Source organism: Lynx canadensis, chromosome E1 (assembly GCF_007474595.2).
Source record: "Lynx canadensis isolate LIC74 chromosome E1, mLynCan4.pri.v2, whole genome shotgun sequence".
NCBI lineage: Eukaryota > Metazoa > Chordata > Mammalia > Carnivora > Felidae > Lynx > Lynx canadensis.
Genome location: NC_044316.2, coordinates 34,960,077 through 34,985,175, shown reverse-complemented (window position 1 = coordinate 34,985,175; position 25,099 = coordinate 34,960,077). Strand labels below are relative to the sequence as shown.

Below are 25,099 nucleotides of genomic sequence, written 5' to 3'. Positions count from 1 at the left end.
AACGTTGTGTTTCTGTGGCCACAGTCATCTGAGCAGAGGCCGACCTAGACCCTGCCCTTCAACCATTTTGTGGGGAGCCAGTGGTCCCCGCCCCAATCACTCCCGTTCATTTGTCCTCCTCTGCCAGGGGCTTCAGCAGATAGGAAGCTGCTGGGAAAGGCGTGTGTGTTCTCACATAACATAAATCCAGGATGTCGGTGCTGCTGCGGGGGGGGGGGGGGGTGCTTTAGTGGCCCTTGGTTGACCGCTTCCCAGGGGAGTGAGAAGGACTGAGACACAGGCAGAGGGAAGTGACTTACCCGGTTTTAGAGGAAAGACTAGGCTGTGGTTCAAAAGGTCTGAACTGAATCATAGCTTCGTGCATTTGCCGGGTGACCTGGGGTTAGTCATTTTCCCTCCCTAAGCCTAATTTCCTCAGAAAGCTCAATTTGTATGTCTGAGTGAGTCTCCTGAGCACAGGGGACCCTGGGGCTCCCCCACTCTCTGTGGAGCCAGGCAGAACAGGGGCTCTGAAGCCAGACTGTCTTTGTTCCCAACCTGCCACTTGCCAGTTAAGGGATTTTAGCAACTTTCTTTATCTGTAAACTGGAGAAAACATAGCAACCTCAGAGTGTTAACGATTAAATGAGTTCTGTGAGTGCTTTATGCATTTAGAACAGCTCCTGGCACAAAGTAGGAGCTTGGTAAGTCTCCTGTTGTTGCCTGCATGTGCATCTGAACATGTATGGAGGTGTGTGCACATGTGTGAGCAGGTGTGGCCAAAATTGGGTGTCCACGTTGGCATCTCCGTGCGGGTCTTTTTTTTTTTGAACGTTTTATTTATTTTTGAGACAGGGAGAGACAGAGCATGAACAGGGGAGGGTCAGAGAGAGGGAGACACAGAATCTGAAACAGGCTCCAGGCTTTGAGCTGTCAGCACAGAGCCCGACGCGGGGCTCGAACTCACGGACCGAGAGATCATGACCTGAGCTGAAGTCGGCCGCTTAACCGACTGAGCCACCCAGGCGCCCCATCCGTGCGGGTCTTTATGAAGCTTCCAGCCTCTTGTTTCCTTCTTTTTTATTTTTTTTTATTTTTTTTTTCAACATTTATTTATTTTTGGGACAGAGAGAGACAGAGCATGAACGAGGGAGGGGCAGAGAGAGAGGGAGACACAGAATCGGAAACAGGCTCCAGGCTCTGAGCCATCAGCCCAGAGCCTGACGCGGGGCTCGAACTCACGGACCGTGAGATCGTGACCTGGCTGAAGTCGGACGCTTAACCGACTGCGCCACCCAGGTGCCCCTGTTGTTTCCTTCTAAGCTGTATTTTTTTTTTATTAATTTTTGTAATGTCCATTTATTTTTGAGAGAGCGAGAGAGAGGGAGAGAGAGAAAGCAGAGAAGGGGGAAAGGGAGAGAGAGAACCCCAAGCAGACTCCACGCTCAGCCCAGAGCCTGATGCAAGGCTTGATGCTGAAACCGTGAGTTCATGGCCTGAGCCAAAATTAAGAGTCAGACGCTCAACCTACTGAGCCACCAGGGCGCCCCTCCTTCTGAGGTCTATTGTGTGGACTTCTGAAATATAAACGCCCCCTGCCTGAAGGTCCTCCAGATCTTTTGGGGTCATCCCTGAAGTGAAAGTGACCTCCCTTCTCCACTTCCCAAAGGGTTTTTCATTCCTGCTGTTGATGCCTCAAGAGTCCCCCATTGCCTAAGCAAGGACAGGGGTCCTTTGGGGCCCACGGGTGGAAGGAGAGTCAGTGTGTGTGTGTGTGTGTGTGTGTGTGTGTGTGTGTGTTGGGGAGTGGGGAAGGGATGGGACAGAAGAAAGATTTCTCCAACTCATCAGTTGCTTTAAAAGAAAGCCTATATTTAGCCAGGCTTAGAGGGCCTGTAAATATGTATTTTGCAACGCAGACAGCCATAGCTGTGGGAGCTCCAGAGACATGCAGGGAGGTCAAAGAAAAAAATTAACCGGAAGGATTGGGCAATATAGTTGGTCGGCAGCAGATTCGAAGGACGCCAGTGCCTGCTCCAACTGCTAATAATATACATTCCTGTGTTTGGATGGTGGCTTCTGTTTTTCATCTGCTCTCTGGATCTTGTGCAGTGGGTGCCTGAGGAGGAGACCGGCTCTCAGAGTTCCCTTCCTCCATCCGCCTTTGCCTCACCTGCTCTGGGTCAGGGAAAAGAAAATGTTGCCCATGCCGGCCCCTTTCCCACCTGGCTCTGCCAGGCTCAGCCTGGTGTGGCACCTGGCATAGGTACAACTTCCATAGGCCAGCTCTCCTGCCTTTCGACACCTTGTGCTTCGGGTGACCTCGAGGGGACAAATCCTGCCACTTCAGAGCAGTTCTATTTCAGAAAACTCTTCTTTCTAAAAAAAGAAGTGTGACGATATATGTGATATCTATGATATATGAGATATATCATATATGATATGTATGATCTCATATATGATACGTATGATCTCATATATCATATATATGATACACGACGTATATAATTTCAGTTTGAAAAGTTTCTTTAGAAATAAGAAAAGTTCAGAGAATCATCTAACAAACAGAATTTACAAATGCTAGCCTTGCATCATTTTTGCTTCGGGTTCCTTCATAGAAGAGAACAGAACACAGAAGCTGGTGCTTTCTCTTTCTCCCGGGTCCCCTTGCCCACCCTACCCACCGTCATAAATTTGGGATGCATCCTTTATAGCCCACAAGTTATTATTTTTCTAAATTGTGAAATATGGAAAATAACATAAAATTGGCCTTTCAACCCTTTGAAGTGTTTGGTTCAGTAGCGTTGAGGACATTCACACTGTCCTGCAACCAACCAACACCACCGTCCATGTCTAGAACTTTCTAGTCCTCCCAATTGAAACCCTGTACTCATTAAACACCAACTCCCCGTGTCTTCCTCCCCTCAGCCCCTGGCAACCACTGTTCTACTTCCTGTCTGTCTCTATGAATGTGACAACTGTCGGTACCCCATACAAGCGGAATCATATACAGCATATGTTCTTTTGTGCCTGGCTTATTTCGCTTGGCACAACATCTTCGAGGCTCCTCCGTGTTGTAGCATGTGATCAGCATTTCCTCGCTTTATTAAGTCTAGCCCGTAATTTGATATTTCCCCTACACATTGATGTCTTCCTAAAGCAGGAGACAGTAACGCTTTTTCCATTATTGGGATGTATATAACCACCCTCCTGTCGTGCGGATCATTTTGTGTCTTTTTCTCATTTGGCGGGACTTTTACAGCGGAGCCACACCGACACGTGTGGCTTCGATTCCTTCACTTTAACTTCTGGTTGTCATGTCGGCAGGGGAATAAGCCACAATTTATTTATCAGTTCCTCTCTACTGAAGGGCGTTTGAGGTGTTTCTGTGTTTCGTCATTATAAACAGGGCTGCAATGAACACCCCGGTACTCGCGTGAGCCTGTCCGGAGAAGGTACACCTCGGAGCAGAGAGCCGGAGGCGTGGGCAGGCACACTTTCAACTTGTCTGGTTCCGCCCCACTGCTCTCCCCAGCGAGGGCTCCACTTTGTGCCCTCGCCACCAACGTTTGTACAAGATGTCCTGTCTGACCACATCCTTGCCAACAGCTGCTCTTGGGAGACTTTTTATTTTTGTCGGTCTGATGGGTGTGAAGCAGTATCTCATCTGAGCCTGCGTCCCCTGCCTGCGAGAAGTCGAGCACTCTCTCGTCCTTGTTGGCCATCTGGGTTCCCTCTGGTCGAATTGCTTCTGACCGTCTCCTTTGCTATCCATTGCACCTTTTTTTTTTTTTTTAACGTGTTATTTTATTTTTGAGAGAGAGAGTGCACATGCAAGTGGGGGAGGTGCAGAGAGGTGGGGGAGCGGGGGCAGGGAGGACAGAGGATCTGAAGCAGGCTCCATGCCAACAGCAGAGAGCCCGACGCGGGGCTTGAACTCCTGAACCGTGAGGTCGTGACCTGAGCCAAAGGCAGACGCCCAACTGACTGAGCCACCCAGGCGCCCCTGTTGCACCTTTTGATACAAGTTATAGAAAGCCCAACCAGATGTGCTTTAAGCAAAAAAGGAATTTTGTTGCCTCCTTATAGCAAGAAGTCCTAGGGTTGGTTAATTCAGAATCTCAGCTGTGACAGTCAAGGACCAGGTTCTTTCCATCTTTCCACAATATCCTCCTCATCACGGTGGCTTGCCTCTTAGGACCAGCCCCTCATGGTCCACAAAAGTGGCCTCTGCTCCAGGTGTCGTGTGCCGACAAATGTCCAGAAGGTAGAAGGAAGTGGACGTTTTCTTCCAGAGGCCCCACAGGAGATCTCCCTTCTGGTCTTGGCGGCCAGAATCGCATACACGTCCACCCCTAAGCCGGCCACGGACCGGAGGAACTGAATTATGCTATATGTAGACGGATCGCCGTTCACCTGACGCAGCTGGGGAAGGCCCAGCCTTCTCAAAAGCCTAGACTCCTGATTCCTGAATCAGACCAGGGTTCCATGAGCAGGGAGGAAGGGAAAGAATGCCATTTGGGGTGGCACTCGAAACGTCTGTGCTTTCCTTATTGGCTTGCAGGAGTTCTTTCTCTATCTTGGATGCTAACCTTTTGTTTATTATTATTTTAAAAATTCCAGACCCTTTTTATTACATAGCCTATTCCCTCTCACGGAGTTGCAATGCCGCTGACATCATAAATCACGTTCCCACATATGCTTGGATCTGTTTCTGGGCAGTCTCTTCTATTGATCTCTTTGTCTAGCCCGGCACTGATACCACATTGTTTTCATTAATATCGCTTTCAAAGAAGTCTTGGTATCTGTCAGGGGCTTATTCTTTTTCAGAACTGTCTGGCCTCTTGGTCCCCAGCTCTTCCGTATGAATTTTAGAAGAGCCTTGCCTGACTCTGCAAAGTCCTATTGGCGTATTTATTGGACTCGCATCGAATCAGAAGATTAATACGGAGAGAGCTGTTTTCAGGACACTGAGGCTTCTCACCCCTAAATTCAATACATCTCTCCGCTTATTCCTCTTATAGCCTAGAGTTTTTATAGTTTTATGGCTCACAGTTTTTCTTCATAAGGATCCGCGCGGTTTTTTCAGGGTTCTGTCCAATCTTAATAGTATTGTTAATAATTTATTTTTAAAAAAATATATTACAGTTTCCAGTAACATTGCGAGTGTCCAGGAACACCATAGCATTTGGTATTTTAATCGCATCTGGATGTTAATTTTGGTCCAGCAACCTTGTTGATCTCCCTTAATAGCCCTCATAACATGCCTGTAGTATCTCTTGGATTTTCTATATAAATAATCATACCATCCGCGAAAAATGTCAGAGAGTTCCTTTCTTTTATTTTCCCTAATCCTTCTATCACTGAGCAGTAGCTTCTAAATCTGACTTCTTCCAGCTCTCGGGCTGTGCCAGTGGGCTGGCCCTGGGCAGCTATTGTCTTGCACCATCAGCTATAAATAAATAAAAGACCCCTTCCTTTCTCCAGAGCTTTATACAGTTTACAAAGCACTTTGGCTTCCATTATCTCATTGGTTCTTATTACCCCCGCTTTCCAGGGAAGGAGTGTCTCCCCTCCGCTCCGTGTCCGTGTCCGGAGAGCTAGCTGGGCAGAATGCTGTGCTGTGAGACTTCTGACTGTCCCCTCCCCTTCTCTGTTTCTCCTGTAAGCTAAAAAGTTTGGTCAGGGATGGTCTCTGGGATTCTCAGACTCAGGATTGACTGCCCTGGGCGGTCACAAGGCTTCAGGAAACCTCTTTGAGGGCTGAAGTTCAAGGATAAAGGGCGGATTCTGGGTACCCTTAGGTCCTCAGACTGGTGCCCCCAATGCCGTGGGCAAAGACAGACGTGCCTGAAGTCAGATGATCCTCAACAAATGATGAGGATGGTGGGGAAGAGGGCATTGTGTCCAGTTCCCTGCCTCCATGCGGATTCTCCTCCCCACTTGGAAGAACATCCTCTGGACCCGGAAGGGGAGGACGAGGTAAGGCTCGAGGCCGTCGGCCTCCTCCTGCGTCGCCTCCTCTAGCGTCGCCTCCTCTAGCTGCGGTTCTCAGCCAACACTAGTGACGCGCATCCCCAACCCGGGGCGGGGCGCTCCCGCCCCTCCCCCCGCCCCCCTACCCGACCCCTCCCCCCGCCCCCACCAGGCCCTGCTCTGTCCCAACAGTGCGCAGGCGCAGGTCCGGGTCGCAGCCGCGAACGCGCCCTCTCGTGGCAGACTGACAGATCACATCCTTTGTTGTGGGCTGGGGGCGGTGAAGAGGAGGGGAGGAAAGATGTGGGTGGAGTCTGGGAGGCAGATGCGACAATCAGATCACAAAGATGAGAATCCCTTTCCTTTGTCCCTCATGACAACAAATAATCCCCGGTTGCAGATACAGACGAAGAAAATATGGCCTTCAGAAATCAAGAGGCTCACAGAGACAGAGTAGATTGAGAGAGTTGGGGAGATGATGCATTGATTCATTCAATCATTCATTCATTCAGGAAATATTCACTGAGATGGGCAGAGCCAGGGACAAAGGACCAGAGGACTTAAACTGAGACATTGACAGGCGAAGGTCAGGTGGAAGGCTGGGGAGACAGGTGCGGGTGGCACAGGTGGAGACCAGGCTGAGACACTGAGATGCAGAGATGACCCAGAAGGATGCAGTCGCCCCAGAAGGATGCTCCAGCGGGAGGGGGCCACAGCGGGAGCTCATGAAGGGACAGTATGAAGGTCAGGAGCGATACCAGTCACCGTGGATTGAAGATCAAATATGTTTAAAGCCATAAAGTCATAATTGTGCTACTAACGTTTTTTAAAAAAGCTAACCGGCCAAAGTTCGAGGGATGCTAGAGAATCAATTCATTATCTCAAAATTGGTAAATACAAGAACAGAATCAAGTATTTATCCCACCTTGCCTTCATACCACTCAGTAACCAAACAGTAAGTGAGGGGCAATTGCTGGGTCTAGAATTATTCCAGCCAATAAAGGAAGGAGTGATTGAATGGGAATATCACCATTTTGGGGAGGGGGACGGGGAAAGGCTGATAGATGAGGCACAGAGCATCAGTGGTTGCCCGTGCTTTGGGATGGAAGAAGCAATACCACCATCTGTGAAGCGGTCTTGCTAAAGAAAATAGAACCTACGCCTGATCAGGACTCTCAATCCAACTACAATTTGCAGGAAATAACAATGTACAGGAAATACAATTTACAGGAAGTACAGAGGCCAGAGAGACATGTTAAAGAACACCCTAGAGATGCAAATCAGCAAAACCCAGACTGGAAAACTGCACGACAAATGACCTGGTTCCCTCAAGGAAAAAGATAGGGAGAGAGAGAGAGAGAGAGAGAGGATTGGATAGGGAACCAATGGATTTAAAGAGATATAAAGGAGACACATTAATCAGCTGCAGTGTGTGTACTTATTCGGATCCTGATTCAAACAAATGCATTGTAAAAAAAAAAAAAAAGACATTTTTGACGGATGGAAATCTGAACATTATAGATCTGATTTAAGGAATTATTATTAACTTTAAGGAATACTAAGGCACTAGGTGTAACGATTGTGCTTGTTTAAAAAAGAGTCATTATCTTTCAAAGATACATGCCAAAGTATTGACAGAGGAAATTAGGAGGGAAAGTCGGGTGTCGTATATATGACGGGAGATTGGCCACGAGCTGCTAACTATTGAAGCTGGGGGATGGGTACGTGGCAGTTCGTTCTTAAATTCTGTAGACTTTGGCTTTGTTTTTGGTTTTGCTTTAGTTTTTTTTTTTTTTTTTTAATGTTTGTTTATTTTTGAGAGAGACACAGAATCTGAAGCAGGCTCCAGGCTCTGAGCTGTCAGCACAGAGCCCGACGCGGGGCTCGAACTCACGAACGATCACGATTGGTCATGACCTGAGCCGAAGTCAGTGGCCCAGCCGACTGAGCCACCGAGGGGGGGGGGGGCCCTGTGGACTTCGGTTTTAGGTAAAATTTGCAAAGTAAGAAGTTGAAGGATGTGTGACCCCACTCTCTGTCCGCCCCCCCTCCCCCGCCCAGGCTCCCAAGGAACACAGGTGTTGAGAGTTACAGAGGCAGGTTACCATCCAGACAGCGCTGAGTGGGAGAGGTCCTCTGGTGGGCCACAGGGGACTTCCAGCTGACCCCTGGCACAGTCCCCGGGTCCCCTGGTTTGGAGGCGGAGGGGAAAAGGATCCGTAAGGAAGCTGGCCTCTGTGGGCCTGGCAGCACTGGGTTCGGGCCCTGCTACCTGAAAACAGTGGAGGGTGTGAGTGGGTCGCTCCAAATATAGCAGAGGAGTCACATGGAGCCACGGAGGGGCTGAGGCCTGGGCCGCCGGCCAGTCCTGGCACCTCTGCCTCCCCCCTCCCCCGCCCAGAGCCCTCTGACTTTTTCGCTTTCTCCAGAACCTTTCTCCCTCGTGCCCTCCATCTCTGAGAAGGCGGACAGGTGCCAAGGTGATTCTGGGACAAAGCCTGCCCTGCCTGAGAGCCTGAGTGGACGCTGACTCTGGAATTTGGTGGCTCTCCAGGGACGGGTGGGACGGTCAGGTGGAGAGACAGCAAAAAAGACGAGGACTAAGTAAGCTGCCCACGTGCTGGTCATTCCCGCCGGCAGGCCGACACCCTGTCCCTTGGGCCCCACCACCCTTGCTTGGGGTGTTGGGTATGGCGGTGAGATGCCAGGGCCCTTCATCTCAGGGCCCGGGAGGGGTGCTCACCGAACACAGAGCATTTTGGAACCCTGGCACCTGTGGGTCTCTGCCTCCTCCTCAGGGCAGCTGGGGAGAGTCCCCTCTGTCTGCTCCAAGAAGCCCCCAAAGAGGAGGGCCTCCCTTTTCGCACCTGAAAATGGGGATGAAATAACACTGGCCTCACGGAACTGCTGGGGGAATGGAACGAGTTACTGCCCGGAAATGTCCGTAAAGCCTGGAGCAGAGTGGCGGGCGGGGGATTACCTGTCATCACCCACCGGTGGTGTGCAAGCTCCGTGGGGGGCAGGGTGCTGCCTGTCGAGGCTTCCTCTGTGCCTGGCACGCGGTAGGTGCTCTGTACGCATGCGCCAGAGTTCATGATGTTGAGGCTTCCTCACAAGGGCGTCGAGAGGTAAGCAGTGTCCTGGCCAAGTTGTAGTTGCCGGAACAGAGCCTAGAGAGGGCAATTGAGTTTTTCACGCGCCCCCCCCCCCCCCGGTCTCCAGTTGAGTGGTCAAGGGGAGGATGTGCGTCCAGGCCTGCAGGCCGCAGTCTGTCTTCCCAGACCTGGGGTACATGCTGGGAGTACTTGGGTCTGGGGACACAGGCTGGGTGAACAGGCACCCGGCTGTTCAGCGTACTCGTAAGGAGGCCGTCACCTAGTCCCCTACACCTGCCTGCGCGAGATCCAGGGATACAAAGATAATAAGACTCTGGTCCGCCCCGCGATGCTGTGCACAGGGGCCAAGGGGCCACCCAGCTCAGCCTAGCGGAAGGAGGGGGCAAAGGGAGACTTCAGGGAGGAGAGGAGGCCTGTGCCGAGTCCTTGCGAGGTGACAGGTGACGGAGTGTGCAGGCCGGAGGAGGGCAGGAAGGGAACTCTAAGCTTGTGCAAGGCACTTGGGAGGCTTAGGGGAGTGTGTCAGGGGTGGGGCGAGGCTGTGCAGAAGCCCTGGGGTAGTGTGTGTGTGGTCGGTAGTGGGGAGAGGAGGGGATTCTGGACAGGAGGGCCAGGTACAGGCAGGGTCTGAAAGCCATCGACAGCCGGACACTCAGGGCAAGGGGGAGCCCTTAGTGTTTTTAGGGGGGAATCAGGTTAGTGGCTTAGAAAACATTCTCTGACCACCTGGAGGGGATCGTTGGAGGGACCTTGTCATGTGAAGAGAGTGTCCACCCCAGGGTCAGTGCCTGCTCTGGGTGGGAATGGGGAGGGACCCGCCGGCAGAAGCTGGGGCCAGCTGCTCTGGGACACCTCCCCATTGTCCCTCCCTCTCTCCTCCCCTCCCTCCTCCCCTCCCTCTCTCCTCCCCACCGCTCCTGTCTCTGTCACTCACGGGGGCCGGGCAGGCTGGGGCAGCCATGGCAGCAGCAGTAATCTGGATTCTTCTCCTTGTGGGCAAGTTGGGGCCTTCTTCTGGGAGGAGGCCCAGGATGAAGGGACAGGATTTAGGGGTGGAGAGGCGAAAGTACAGAGGTCCCTCAGGGGAGGAGTCTGGGGGCAGGAGCCAGAAGGACTTTGGGGTGTTAATGCTGTGTCCGGTGGGAGGTCCAGGGAAATGGGGCTGGGAGCAGGGCTCCGGGAAGTGGGGGGCCGGGAGCTCTGAAGGCTGGGGTGCCCTAGGCCGAGGTGGGCCTGACGGCACAGGCCCGGAGCGTCGTGGGCCCTTTAATGGGCTGGCTGGTCTGCCTTCTTTCTAGGCCCAGGCTAAATTTGGCCGTGAGGGTGTGGGGGCCCGCTGGGGCAAATACTCTCCCTGGGGCACAGGATCCTACTGGCTCAGCTTTTCCTGGCCTCTCCTGTGGGTCCCTCTCCCCGTGTATGCGGGGAAAGGGGAGAGGGTTCCAGAATGGCTACCCACCTCCTCCAAAATTTCCTTCCCTCTCCCCCTCCCCTCCAGCCTCCCAGACACCCAGCATTCTTAAGGGTTCTTTTCCAAGTGCCTTTAACACACATACACCACCCCCCCATCTCACACCCCTCTCGGGCCGACAGCAGTCCCCGCCCACTGTGACTCCTCCAAGGAAGCCTAAAATGAGTGGGGGAGGGGGCTCCCACGAACCCAAACCAACAAAGGTCTAGGACTTGTCACAGCCAGGCCCCACCCTGTCCTTTCCTGAGAGCCCCCCCGCCCCCCGGCCCCTGCCACCACCACTTCTGTCTCTTAGGGGCACCAGGAGCTTATCCCCTGCCTGATACTAAGGCTGATGCGTGTGTTTGGGGGTTCTGGGGTCCCCACAGGTCTCTTGGCAGGGCTGGGGGACACCGAGGCCCAGCAGACCACCTTGCAGCCTCTTGTGGGCCGCGTCTTTGTGCACACCTTGGACCAGGAAACCTTCCCCAGTCTTTCTGAGCACGTTGGTGAGAGGGGCCCCAAGGGCGTTGGGCGGACGGCTGGGGACTGGCCAGGGGCTGGCGAAGGCTCCGGTCATTTCTCCAATCTCCTCCCTTTCACCAGATGTCCCACCCACCGTCCCTATCACCTACCACGCCCACCTCCAGGGACACCCAGACCTGCCTCGGTGGCTCCGTTACACCCAGCGCAGCCCCCACCACCCTGGCTTCCTCTACGGCACCCCCACCCCAGAAGATCGTGGGCGCCAGGTCATCGAGGTACCAGCAGGGACCCCAGTGGCTGGGTCCCATGTGGGCATTCGTTCATGTTCATGTACATAATTTAGATGCCTCTTAGGTGAGGGCGTCTCTGTCCTCTCCACATGTCTTGTCCCCTAACCCCGTCCCTCAGCCCTCTTCCCCATCCCCTCCCCCTGCCAGGTCATAGCATACAATCGGGACAGCTTTGACACCACCTGGCAGAGGCTGGTGCTGTTGATTGGAGACCCAGAAGGTACCACCAGCCATACCCCTGCCCCACTCCCACCCACCAAGCCCGTCTTGGGGGATTTCCCTTGGAAGGAGGGAGGGGGATGTGAAGGGGACACTTGGGCATAGTGGGAGCCGGGCATCATGGGAGGGCTCTAGAGTTGTATAAACTGGCTGTTCTGCTGACAGTGCGTGGGGCCTTGGGCAAGTCGTTGAGGCCACGGGGAGGGCATTTGGGGCCTGTGATGCATGGGGATTTTAGGGAGGAAGGGAGGAGTCAGGGGGCATGGGGAGGGGCTTGAGTGTGGGTTGGTGGGGAGGCTTGGGAAGGATCCATGCAGAACTGGGCGCCAACCTGGCATTTCCAGGCCCCCTGCTGCCTTACCAGGCTGAGTTCCTGGTTCGAAGCCACGATGTGGAGGAAGTGCTGCCCTCGACGCCCGCCAGTCGCTTCCTCACAGCCTTGGGAGGGCTCTGGGAGTCAGGGGAGCTCCAGCTACTCAACGTTACCTCTGCCTTGGACCGTGGGGGTCGCGTCCCCCTTCCCATTGAGGGTCGCAAGGAAGGGTAAGCGTGCAATCCGGGAGGGCCACCTGGAGGAGGAGCCCAAACCTCAGTTACCCCAAACGGCGCACTCCCTGGTACCCTACGAGGACATAAACGATCCAGCTATCCAAAGACATTCGTGGGAGTGTAAGGCCCCCTAGAAGGATGTGGAGCTATGTACTCTCACCCATAACCCAGGTCTCAAGGTGGCCCCGCAACCCCCAAACCTCCAGTGCCCAGTGTACATCCCCTCCCCAATTTGTTAACCGTGGCTTCTATCTGGGCCCAGGGTTTACATCAAGGTGGGCTCGGCCTCACCCTTCTCCACCTGCCTGAAGATGGTGGCATCTCCCGACAGCCATGCTCGTTGCGCCCAGGGCCAGCCTCCGCTTCTGTCCTGCTACGACACCTTGGCACCTCACTTTCGTGTGGACTGGTGCAATGTGTCCTTGGTGAGGAGGGGCCCTGGCTCTGGGGATGGGGATGGGGCATGCCCCCCATCACAGTCTCCCCCCTACCCTTCTTCCCCACCCCATCTCTCTGTTCCTGTTTCTTTCTCTGAGTAGACACTGCGCGCAACAGCAACCCCCCCCTCCCCCCACCCCGCCGTGCTCGAAAGCGCGCGCTCCGAAGTTCCACCTCGTCCCACGAGAGGGCGACAGAGTCCATAATCCAGGAAAGGCATCTCCCGGCTCCAGCAGTCTCCAATAGTTGGAAACTTCGCTCCCTTAGAGCAATTCCAGCACCCTTTCCCCACAAGGGTACTCTTTGGGACAGCTCTGTCTGCTTCCTTCCAAGGTGTCCAAATCTGCCTGGGATAGTTTCCAGATAGTTTCCACCTCCAAGTTATAAACCAAAGATGCTCGCTACTGCCCTTTGGGATATTGAACAGAATTATCTAGGGTTCCTAGAGACCCCGGCTCCCCGGGCTGGGAACCCCTGGAATACTCTGTCCCTGTGAATTGACCGACAGTGCGGCCAAAGACTGATAATCAACAACTCTGAGCACTTGCTGTGTGCTAGGCACTATCCAATCAACATGTCTTACCCTCCCCACCACCCCAGAGACAGGTACCACTATTAGCATTCTGACTTTGCAGGGGAAGAAACTGAGGCAGCTGGAGGTAAGTCATCCAGCATAGCATTTGTCTGAATCAGGATTCGAACCCAGGCGGGAGGACCCTAGAGGTGTGCTCTAACCACTGTATGGACCTGCCTCTCCTAGATTTTCTGTCTTGGTTCTTATTCCAGTGCTTGTCCTGCTAGGTCAAGCTGGGGGAGGCAGCTGCCCTGGGGGCACCCCTGCCCTCTCCCCGTGGGGTCTCTGTGTCTAGCCAACTGGGCTCTCTGAGCAGGTGGATAAGTCAGTGCCAGAGCCTGCAGATGACGTGCCCACCCCAGGCGATGGGATTCTGGAACATGACCCATTCTTCTGCCCACCCACTGAGGCCACGGCCCGAGACTTCCTCACTGATGCGCTGGTCACCCTCCTGGTGCCACTGTTGGTGGCTTTGCTACTCACCCTGCTGCTGGCCTACATCATGTGCTGCCGGCGGGAGGGACGGTGAGTGTGGGGGGCAGAGGGCAGAGAGGGCACTGTGGCTGCCCAGGTACGCAGACCTCTCAGGGAGCAGGGTCCTCATCCAGAAAAGGAGTGGGGACCTCTTGCCTGGCCTGGAACCAGGAGAGGCTTATGGGTAATAACTAATCCCTTCCCTTGCTTTCCCACAGGCTGAAGAGAGACCTGGCCACCTCTGAGTGAGTAGGGGAAAGCGGGGGGCTGGGTGGGAGCCCCCCTAGACTGTTGGGGTGGACCCTCTAACCTCTGGGATGATGGGGTCCGCCCCTGGCCTCTGAGCTCCAGTTCTGGGCTGACTGGTTGCTGGGCTTGACCCTTCCTGACCCAGCCTTCTCATTTCCTGGTCTCCACGGAAGACTTTAACCTGGGATGGGCAAGGGTGGGGAGCCAGCCAGGTCTGGGGGCTCTCTGCCGCCGTGGTGGGGAGGGGTTGAGAAGCAACCTAAGAGGCTGCGGGCGCGCGCGCGCGCGCACACACACACACACACACACACACACAGACACTCTCACACCACGTATGGTTCCAGGCTGGGTTCTGTCACACAATTACCATGACACTCTCTGGCCCTGGTTTCTCCACCTGCAGCATCACTGATGTTGTCATTGAACTAGCTAATGTCTGTGGATGCTTTCAATTCCCCCAGCCCTTCCCAAATCCATCTCACCCTTATTTTGCCCAGGTGCCCGCTCCCCACGGCCTTACCCTCCTCTGTTCCCAGCCTTCTTCCCCTTCCACCCCCTTGAGCCCCAAAGATTCTAGGAGGCAGATGTGAAATAAGTTAGGCTCCTTTTATTTCCACTGCACTGAGCCTTTGGCTGGCCTGGCACCCCTGCCTGCTTGCATGGCCTGCCTCGTTAATTGTGGCGACATCTGGCCACCCTGCGAACCCCCTTGTTTAGTCGCTTGTGCCCCTTCTGGGAGCCTGCTTGCAACCTGCGCTGCCCAGGCCGGCGTTGCCCGGCTCGGCGCTGCCCAGACCTGCGCTGCCCAGACTGGCGCTGCCCAGACTGGGGCCGGCTCTGGGACCTGCCCTTGACCTTGGAGGCATACTTGTTGCCAATGCGGAAGGAGCCCAGGGCCCCCTTGCCGGTCACCTGCTTGAGCATGCCTTTGTCCACCAGCCCCTTGACCGCTCGCTTGAAGCGCCAGGCGTTTTGGGTCATGTTGTAGCCTGCGGTGGCGACGGCCTTCTTCAGCGTGGTCAGCGTCACGTGTCCGTGCGCCCCCTTGTGGGCCACAACCCCCAGGATCACCTTGGATATGCTGGGCTTCTGGCGGACTTTGGGGCTGGCTGGGCACTCAGTCTCACTCTCGCTAGGGGCTCCGGATGGGCTGGCCTGCCGGCCCGCACCCTGCAGAGCGTTCGAGGCCAAGGGTGGAGATGTGGGCGGCAGCGAAGTGTTTTTCTGCATCTCTCCCTGGGGCGGGTGAAGGGAACTAGGCGCAAGGACCTCCAGGGTGGTGGCCGGAAGTCTCCCCTCGGTCTCTCCTCGGTGGGTGAGGTGAGTTTCTGCTCCTGGTTCCCTCAGAGGCTTCTGCCCGCAGAGGGCTCCGGCCCAAGCCTTCCCCTGGGTGGCCAGAAGGAGGACCAAGGATGATCACCCACGGCTGGCCTCACAGACTTGTGCCTCAGGTGCAGGAGGCGGCAAGGTTATCTCTGTGGTGACCTCAGGGGGACATTGTGAGGTCACCAGAATCCTGTGAGGGTCACAATAGTCCCATCGTTCCCTCCTGGGAGGTGCAGACGGGAGCTGCCAGATAGTGTGGGCATCTGACAAGCCAGGTACCCCGGGAAGAAGGGCTGAGGTGTGGGGCCTCCCATCCGCATGCGAGTTTTGAAACGAATGTGCCAGCTGATTTCAGGGTGTTCTGAGACCCTGGTTTCCAACCCACCATTTTGACCCCACCATCGCAACCCATTGGGTTGAGGAATAGAAACGCTTTTAGAATCAGAATTATACCAACATTTGTGAATTTTCTTTAAGTTTATTTATTTATTTTGAGAGGAGGCGAGGGGCAGGGAGAGAGGGAGAGAGAATCCCCAGCAGGCTCTGTGTTGTCAGTGCAGAGCCCTACGCGGGGTTCAAACTCACAAACCATGAGATCATGACCTGAGTTGAAATCGAGAGTCAGACGCTTAACCAGCTGAGCCACCCAGGTGCCCCATCAACAGTTGTGAATTTTTATGGGGAAAATATTTTCCAGAGTGAACAGAAATGTACTTCTTCAATTTACCTAGGTCGATTTGATTCCTTGGTCATCTTTGACCACAAAGCAATGGAAAGCCTCTGCTTTTTTTTTTTTTTATTCTCATTTTTTTAAATTTTTTTTAACGTTTATTTATTTTTGAGACAGAGAGAGACAGAGCATGAACAGGGGAGGGGCAGAGAGAGAGGGAGACACAGAATCTGAAACAGGCTCCATGCTCTGAGCTGTCAGCACAGAGCCCGACGCGGGGCTCGAACTCACGGACCGTGAGATCATGACCTGAGTCGAAGTCGGACGCTTAACCGACCAAGCCACCCAGGCGCCCCTCTTATTCTCATTTTTATTTGATAGAATTTTTTCCCAGAGAGGTGGAGGATTTTCCATGTACGTTTTTCAAGGAAGATTTCATTCTTCCATTTTTTTGGCAGTGCCCAATTTGATCACTCACATCTTCTGCCATTGTGGAAATTCTCTTCTGACCAGATATTTCCACCAGCGGCCAGCTTTCCTGGGTCGGTGTTGTAGCTCCGAAGGTATCAGAAAATCTTCATCAAGTTTCAATCAATCCCCGGGTTTACCAGGTGCCATATTAGCCCTTGTTGGTTTGCGTCGATTTATTTCCACAAATTCAATTCTTGTTTTTGCTTGTTCAATGTCTACCATTTTTTCAAAAGTTTTTTGAAACTACCTTTTTTTTCAAACCGCAAATTGTGATTCTGCTGTCCGTATCAGATTTTGCTGGCCAGAAAGCCGTCCAGCCTGACCCTCTCGTGTGGTCTGTGTGCCAGAGACAGGGCTCGAGCGTTGTGTGTTGGTAGTGGGCCGTGTGTGTGTGTGTGTGTGTGTGTGCATGTGTAGCAATGCCTGCCCCTTCGTTCGTCCGTTGTGTGTTGGTAGTGGGCTGTGTGTGTGTGCGCGTGTGTGTGTGTGTGTGTGCATGTGTAGCAATGCCTGCCCCTTCATTCGTCTGTCCAAGTGCTGATGTGGAAGGACTGTGGGAGAAGGCGGTGCGGGTCTGGCTTCTCCTCCTGCTCTGGAAAAACATCCCCCAGAACATTTTCCACCTGTGTGTGTTGCCAGACTAACGAGACCCAGATGTGGGGCTGGGGGCAGGGAGGGGGCCTGTTAACTCAGGCCCTTCTCCTACCCAGGGCATTACCTGCCCAGCTGCCTCCAGCCCTAAGCATCCACATGTTTCTTACTTCCTTTCTCCCTCAGCCTCCCCTTGCCTGGGAATGGAAAATTGTGTTTTGGACAACTCTGCTTGCCAAATTCCAGACTCAAGAGCTCATCTGGATCCTACCCTGGCCTTCTAGGGTGACCCCACCCCCTCCCGCCAACCAGACGGGACTTGGTCCTACTCCCCCACCCCCGAGGAGGAGTGTGGCCCGTTCGGCGTGAAGCTAGAGAGTCTGATCTGTCGTCTCATCTGTCAGGTTCTAGCCAGAGTCTAGCTGGAGTCTAGCTCAGTCCACTAACTGAGACTTGGACAGGGGTGGGGGTCATTGCCCCTTCCCCATTTGATCAGTAGCCCAGAGGCAAGTAGGGTAGCTTCCGCCCTGCCTAGGGCCCCAGCCCTTTATTGTTTGTGATGAAAGGTTCGTGCTGTCTCACCTGGCAACCAGTAGTCTGGGAAAATATCTCCAAGCTGGACTCACAAATGTGGGTGGGTTCGTGGAAAGGGGCTTGGAAACATCCCTTTACTGGAGGCTAAGCACAGCAGTGGGCCCGCTATAACAAAACAACATTGATAATTATGATAGCAACAGCAAGCTCCCTGTAACATTAGCTGCCGCTTGCCGTGATGCTGACCAGGCGAGATTTGTTTTCCCTGCATTAACTCATTTAATTTGCACAGCAACCGCATTACAGTCGGGGAAATCGTGGCACAGAGAAGTTAAGTGACTTGCATAAGGTCACACAGCCAGTAAGGAGGAGAACTCACATTCGAACCCAAAGCAAGTCTTCGTGCTAGGTTACATCGTGCGACCCTCCTTCTCAGAGTGAACTAAAGCTTGCCCCAGACAGTGGAAAGCAAGCTCATGAGACTTGTCAGATGAGAACGAGGCTGAGCCTTCTGGGAAGAAACTGAGTTCAGGAAGGACGCGGGGATTCCAGGCCCATTGAGCCCGGGGCTTGGTGCAGGCCTCAAGGAGCCTTGGTCTGAAATAAAGACAGAAAGAAGAGACTCGGTGTCCAGAGCTAGTTGGTGCTGGGGGCAGACTGGAGCAGGTTGGGAGGGGTCAAGGTACAAAGGCAAGGGAGGCTAGATGGGAGGAGCCAGAAGATGAGACTGTCAAGGCCAGGCAGGAGAATGCGTGAGCAAAAGTGGGAGGTGGGAAGAGAGAGGGGGTAGGTTTGCCAGACTAAGACAGGGATGAGGCGGGGAGGGCTGGACGGTCAGTGGTAGGAGAGAGTATTAGGGGAGGGAGCTGAGTGCTGGAAGGATCCTACAGGGTCATCAGTATATAAAGCCCAGCAGACACCGGCCTCTGGAAATAATATATCCACCGTGGGTATCTCTTCATGTCTTAGCATCCCGGAAGCTCTTACCATGCTCCAGGCGCCTTTCTAAAAACACTTTTCTCCCCTAATTGCTGCTACAGCGCTAGAAGGTAGTCCTATTATTATCCCCATTTTACAGTTGGGGAAACTGAGGTGCAGAGCGGTTAAGCAACTTGCCAGGGACGCAGAGCTTTGAATCCAGGCCGTCTGCAGCCACGGCTTCTGCTCCCATGACTGGCCACTGAGCTGTCACCGAAGACCTTCCAGTTTGTCCTCCCCTCACCTGTCGTGTGTGCGAGCTTCCCCCTACATACCAGGTGGGGGAGGTGGCAGGGGGGCTCGCAGCCAGCGGCACGCTGCATCTCACCGGAGTTGACTCCCAGGGCTGATGACTCTGCCGGCTCTGTGCCCCCAGCATCCAGATGGTCCACCACTGCACGATCCGCGGGAACACGGAGGAACTACGACAGATGGCATCCAGTCGTGAGGTGCCCCGGCCGCTTTCCACGCTGCCCATGTTCAACGTGCGCACGGGCGAGCGGCTGCCCCCCCGGGTGGACAGCGCCCAGGTGCCCCTCATCCTGGACCAGCACTGAGGGCACAGCCAGGTGGGTCTGGGTGGGCGGTGCCAGCCTCATTTTGGGGAACAAGGTGGCTTCTGTCTCAAGGCTGGGGCAGACGGTGGGGAGGGTGAGGTCCAGGGAAGGGGCACACAGACCTGCCCGCTCCTCTGAGGTACCGGTGGGGGTTGCTCGGCAGGGCCAGGGCTGTGCCCCACAGGGCCAAACACTCGGGGTCAGAGGTCTGGGGTGGCCAGGAGGGCAGGAGGACCAGGGCCTGGGCCTCACGGCCCCTCATCCCTTCCCTCTGCCGTTCCAGGTGCAGAGCCTCATCCTCCTTTCTCCCCCCATGCACAGAGCAGCCGACTCACAGCCACATCCTTCCTCCTGATTCCGGCTCCCGGCCTCATGGCCCCCAGGCTTGGAACAAGCAGAGAGACGGCAGTGGGGGAGGTGAGGGTGTCTGGGGTCAGGACCCCCAGAATAAATAGCTGCCGCTCTGCTCACCTATTGCCACCAGCACCTTCTTCTCAGCAGCCTCCCACCAGCACTCGCTGCCTCAGTTTCCCTTTCTGCCTCCTGGGAGCCCTCAGAGTCAGCCAGGGGCTGCCAGCCTGCCCTTTGGACTCTTGGCGTTTTACTGTTTTCTCGCCTTCTCTGGAAGAAAGAGGGAGGGACCAGCTACCTGTGGCCCGGTCTGAATCCTCACGTGAACCTGATAGTGATGCGTCATTATCCCCACTATATAGATGAGGAAACTGAGGCCCAGGGAGAGTAAGCAACTTGCCCAAGGTCACAGAGCAAGCACGTGGCAGAGTTTGGATTAGAACCTGGCATGTCCATCTCTACCCTGCCTTCTGGAGGGCTGAAGGGTTCTGGAAGCAAGAGGCTCTTGCCTGTCAAGATCCCCTAGGGGAAGAGCCCCTTTGTAACGCATGCTGCCAGGGAACCTAGTCTGTATGTGGAGAGAAGGGGTTGAGCTACAGGACCCCGAATGCCCGGGCTCAATGACCCCCTTCCTAGTGGGCTTTTCCAGGGACCGAGGTCCAGAGGACACTGCACGACCTGGAACCCTTGAGCTGAGCGTCACCAGCTTGGCCCTGCAGAGCTCGGCTGGCTAGGAAGAGGCCCGAGCTGGTTTTTCCCAGGTGGCTACAACCTCGCCGGGCCACCGTGCCCCTGCCCACTGCAGGGGCCTACATCCAGGCTCACATCTGACCACTCCCTTTCGAGGACGAGCCAGAGACTAGACCCGAGGGGGGACCCAGATAAAGGAGGGATGGCAGAGGGGCAAGGACTTGTGACCTAGGTCCCAGGCCCCTGGCTCCAGGTGGCATCTCCCAGAAAATCCAGACAAGGGCAAGACATCGGCCACGGTGGCCTCTAAATCCCACTAGGCCTGGGATCTACCCGTTATCCTGGAGCTGACTCTTAACCATCCCTCTCCCTCCCTGAAGGGGGCTGCCATGGGGCGGTGGAGGCGGGGGCGCTGCACTTGGGGTTTTCCCTTCCCTGGAAGCAGGGGCCTGAGCTTGGGGGCTGAAGGGGAGGGTCCCCAGTCTGATGGTGGTGCCTCCTGGGCCGAGGACCTCTGGGTTTGTGACTACTGCGTCCGGGTGTCCCGAAATGTACAGGCAAAGGGGTGGTGAGGGTGCCCTTGGACCCCCTGCCCTTTCTCTCATTCCCTGGAATCCCCACCTTCAAGCGTGTCCTGAATCGGCTTCTCTCGGCCTCCACTCTGACCTTCCCGGTGCAGCAGCAGGATCTGGCTCCCGGGGTCCCTGCACAGCGCCCCCCTGGCTCCCTGCCCCTCGAGCCCCTCAGCTCCAGCAGGAGCCGGGCCGTCCTTTCAGGAGAAAGATCAGATCGGGAATCTCGCCCCCTGCTTTTGACTCTCCAACGTCTTCCGTCTTCCGGTCACACTGAGAGTGAGATCCACTCTCTTGACCAGCCGTGCTGGCCCTGCCCAGCCCTCTGACTTCATCCCTGCTCTTCCCACGCCCACCGCAGCCCTACTGCCTCATAACATGCTCCTGTTCAAGATCTTTGCTGGGAACTCCCAGTGCCCCCCCCCCCCGCCGCCCCCATCCACGGAACTGTGCTCTCACTGTGCTTGTTTTGGTCTTTGCCCAAATAGCAGCTCCTCAGAGAGCCCCCCTTCCTCAGAGAGCCCCCCTACTTCCTCGGAGAGCCCCCTCCGGCCCCCCTGCCTCCAGCGCACCCCGCACCCTCCCTGTGGGTGTGCTGTGTCTGGGTCCCTTGTTCCAGGTCGGCTTCCCACCCTAGACCTACGCTCCAGGAGGGCAGGATTCTGGTGCCCACTGGGGACGGGGGAAGTGCTGCACACAGTAGGTGCTCGGGGCAGAGGTTCTGAAGGAATGCTCAGGTCTGGGCGTGCTCAGAGCTCTTAAGAAAGTCACTCCTCCTCTCTGGGCAAAGCTGGTAAGCAAGGCCATTGCAAGTGCTTCTATGGTTATGTTCGGCCCCCCTCCTCCCCCCCTGCTGGGCATCCCATACCTGTTGGTTGGTTGGTTGGTTGGTTGGTTAGCTGGTTAGTTATCCCATAAGCATCGGCGGAGGCAGGTAGAGGCTCAGGGCTGGCACACGGGAGGCTCTCGGTAGACATTTGTTGACGGACTGAAGGCCTGTTGGGGTGGCCACCCCCAACCACATGGGTCCTCTGGTAAGACAGTGTTTCTGTCTCGTGCGTCATTTCCTCCTTTCCCTTGAGGCCCCTCATCCGGTGGAAACCTGGAGTCATGCCGAATCTGCTCAGGTTGGAGGCTCTGAGCTGCCAGCCTGCCATCTGGGGTCCTTGATCCCTGCCCCCTGGAGGCAGGGGCTGTCCTCTCCCCGTCTCTGTGCTCCTACCCTGGCAGCCAGGCCCGCTCAGTGTTCTTCCTGTGCACCAGCCAGGGGTGGGAGAGTTCCCGGGCCAGCCCCCTCGCTCCCCTGGGCTTCCCGGCTTTGCCTTGGGATCTTGGCTCCAAGGAGCACACGGGAGCCTGGCTGCCGGCCTGGGAGGGAGTGGCCCAGACAAATAGCCGTGAGGATGGCGTCAGCGCACCCAGGCGCCCCTCGGCGGCACACGGGGAGGGCGTGGAAGTCCTCGGCCCCTCTCTTCCCACTGAGGGGCAAGAGTCCAGCGGTGGTCACGCCCAACCCTCCACAGCCAAGGAAAAGTAGCCACGGTGTCCCCCCAGCCCCCGCACCCTGAGACTCAGCCTCACACCCGGCTCCGCCCTCGGCTCCGCCAGTCCCACGGCGAGCACGGCCCCATGACCCGTGGGTGTGTGGGGCCTCCACTGTCACCCTCAACAGAGCCCCGCCACGGCTTGCCTCTAGATGTTCCCTCACCACCTCTCGATCCTGGAGGAGGATCTCTGCCAGGGCGGGGACCCAGGGCCCTGCCTACAGCCTGCCTCAGTCCCCATATGGCGTGTGTCTCCCTTTCTCTTCACACACACACACGCACACACACACACACACACACCATTTACAGGCTGTGTTGTGTTGTTGGGACTTGGGATCAGAGCGAGCGGGACTCAAATCTCGGCTCTGACGGCTAGTTTACGCGGAAGACATTAATCATAAGTGCCCCGGGGCCGTTGTGAGGATTGGTGATAACGATCAGTGTCTGGCATCTCGCAGTGCCCAGGAGTGGAGAGACATTATCACATACAAGCACTCGCATGATCACCCCCGCACCAGAGGCCCCGGGGGGTCCCCCTGGCCCCTAAGGCCCAGGTTACATGAGCTCGGTCTATATTCTGCACCCTGTGAAGGGTTCAAGCTGCCCTTGCAAGTTTGGGGCGGGAGGCTGAAATTCCCATGCTTCCTGGCGCTGATCTGCTGGCCAGTGAAATGCTATGTGGGGGTAAATTGGGGTTCCATGAAATCTGTTATTAAAATTAACGTCACCTGTTTTCTTTTTGTGGTCTTACGACGGCTGCAAAAAACCGAAAGATTACATGTGCGGCTTCCCTTCTGTTTTCACTGGGCAGCGCTGGCTTCATGGCTTTTCCTTTATCTCCACTCCAGATCGCCCCAGACCCAGAGCTCGGCCCCTTTCCTTGCTTCCTCCAGAACGCCAGCTTATACCAGACCTCTGTGCATGCATGAGTTTTCCAAAGTCTTGAGGAGTTGGCGGGAGGGGGGGGGGTCTGCCCACAGCAGTAAAGTCACCTAGAACTTGAATATGTGGCTTCCTTATTCTAAAATGTGCTTTGGTCCCCATCCCACCCCGTCCTCCTCTTCCTCCCACTGTCTTAGGCAGAGAAACCCCCACTCTCTCCAGCACCTGCACGCACCAGACTCACCTCCCTCCAGGCAGTGCGCATGCTCCGAAAAGGTATCGAAATCTCCGTGTGTGAGGGTCTGCTTACCCTTAGGGATAAGGGCCATCCTTCTTCCGGGGTCTTGCCTCCCGGTCCGTGGACATCTCTCAGCTCTGCTTGGTACCCTCTGGAGGCACACCAGGAAGAGGACAGAGACCCAGCTGTTCACCAGTGCTAGGGCTCCACTGGCCCTGGGACAATGGTCTCCCCCAAGGACAATGGTCTCCCCCATACCCAAGCTCTCCTGGTTTTTCCCAGCTCCTTCCTGATCAGCTGCCCCCATTCATCAGCAGGCCCTCCTGTGCCCTCTGTCATGCCTAGGCACACGCACGTCCCCAGGGCTTGACCCTTATGTTCTCAGTTCTCAGTCATCTCTTCTGCCGTCATGTGTGGGGGGAAGCGGTCCCCCCCCCAAAAGCCCCCCATCCACCCCCAACACACCCACACGTGTGTAGGGCCCCTTCAAGCATAGACATATGTGTTCACGGGTGGGTGGGCACCAGAGAGTGAGATGCACTCTCATCCACACTGGGACGGCTGGGTGGCACCCACCTCACCCATTCACACAGCGGCCCACACTCCCGGCGTCCACGCAGCCTTCCCTGTGGGTCCTAGTTTTGAGAGCAGCCCCACGCTCGATCCCATCCTACACACAGCCCCGCGTGCCCCCTCACCTGAGGCTCCCACACTCCAGCTAAGTGGCCCCCTCCCCAGCCTCTTCCCCGCTCACGCTCACCCGTGTCCATCCAGAAAAGTCTTGGAGGCCCCCAGGCAGCCGAGGAGTAAAGAGCTGACCCCAAAAAGGAGGGGGAATCCGCCATATTTCGGTCGTAAAACATCCTGCCAGGAGGTGGGCTCGCAGCACCAAAGGGACCCAGGATTCTGAGAGTGGCAGCAGCAATAACACATCCAAACGAAGCCTCTTTCCTTTCTAGAATTTTCCACCTGAAGTCGGCTGAGAAGTCAGCCAGGGCAATGTGGCCCGGCTCGTCACAGAGAAGGCAAAGGTGAGTCCCGTGGAGCGGTACTGGGGACAGCCGGCTCCGCGCCACGATGCAGGGGGCAGCCCAGGTCTGGGGGAGCGGGTCTGGGCAGCTCTATTTAGGGCAGCCGTGATGTCAGCGGAAAGGAGGGCTTGAGTTTGGGAATGTGGCACAATGGCCCCTTTGTCCCCCTCTCCTCCTGTCCTGCACACACACCGAAACCACATTCTGGCCTCGCACCCACGTGACCCAGGCACGGAGCACCAGCGCTGTCACACCAGGCCCGCCACCACAGCCCTACTGGGCGCTGTCACCTCAGGTGCCCTCAGACACACACACGCACACACACACACACGCACACACACACACATGCCCCCATGTGCGGATTTGTACATACATAGCAAGAGGCATATTCTCTCGTTCGTCCGGAGATGTGGTGGCCACGGGCCCCTTGTCGCTGTTAAAATTAATCCCAGTTATATGGAAACCAATTTGACAATAAACTTCATATATTGGAAAAAAAATAAATTAAAAAAACATTAATCCCAGTTAAGCACAACTTAATACTGAGTTCCTCAGGGGTACCACCCACATGTCAAGGGCTCCATAGCCACATGTGGCTAGTGGCTGTGGTACTGGAAAGCACAGAGAGAGTGTCCTTTGTTGCAGAAAGCCCTGGCCCAGGCCCTGGTGCCCAGCCCCATGTGGCACGCACACCTGATGTCTGGCCTCAGTCAGCCCCTGCCGGGCCGTGTCTGCCGGTAAGGCTGAGATGAATTTTGCAGGTGTGGAGAGCTTGGGAAACTGAGAGGGGGCAGACCGGGGCCTGGGCTGGGCAGGAGAATGAGGGGACATGAGACGTTTGAGCGTGGCCTGGACGGTGGGGCT

General features: G+C 55.5%; 1 protein-coding gene and 1 long non-coding RNA gene across 3 annotated transcripts; one reads left to right on the top strand and one right to left on the bottom strand.

Annotated features, from left to right (window-relative positions):
- The first annotated feature begins 9,992 nt into the window (after nucleotides 1-9,992).
- On the top strand, nucleotides 9,993-19,397 carry SGCA (sarcoglycan alpha). Of its 2 annotated transcripts, none has more exons than XR_003964833.1 (10): nucleotides 9,993-10,067; nucleotides 10,911-11,030; nucleotides 11,128-11,282; nucleotides 11,445-11,517; nucleotides 11,861-12,059; nucleotides 12,328-12,490; nucleotides 13,394-13,602; nucleotides 13,770-13,796; nucleotides 18,471-18,648; nucleotides 18,747-18,812. XR_003964833.1 is itself a non-coding variant. In XM_030296670.1 (10 exons), the coding sequence occupies exons 1-9, from the start codon at nucleotides 10,031-10,033 to the stop codon at nucleotides 18,925-18,927; spliced, it is 1,164 nt and encodes a 387-aa protein (XP_030152530.1). In that variant the 5' UTR covers nucleotides 9,993-10,030; the 3' UTR covers nucleotides 18,928-18,939; nucleotides 19,211-19,397. The 2 variants fall into 2 exon arrangements, 1 of the variants encoding a protein (XP_030152530.1); XM_030296670.1 differs by lacking the exon at nucleotides 18,471-18,648 and adding an exon at nucleotides 19,211-19,397 and having other exon boundaries at nucleotides 18,747-18,939.
- Nucleotides 16,138-21,694, bottom strand: LOC115501558. The gene is made up of 3 exons (XR_003964834.1): nucleotides 21,409-21,694; nucleotides 18,646-18,792; nucleotides 16,138-17,989 (listed from the first exon to the last, which is right to left on the bottom strand). It is a non-coding gene; the product is annotated as an uncharacterized LOC115501558 (long non-coding RNA).
- Between the last annotated feature and the right edge of the window lie 3,405 nt (nucleotides 21,695-25,099).

Coding starts and splice junctions, on each gene's coding strand:
- SGCA (XM_030296670.1), top strand. CDS start 10,031: ATGGCAGCAGCAGTAATCTGGATTCTTCTCCTTGTGG. Junction 11,283..11,444: donor GTGGGCGCCAGGTCATCGAG/GTACCAGCAGGG, acceptor TCCCCCTGCCAG/GTCATAGCATACAATCGGGA. Junction 12,060..12,327: donor ATTGAGGGTCGCAAGGAAGG/GTAAGCGTGCAA, acceptor ATCTGGGCCCAG/GGTTTACATCAAGGTGGGCT.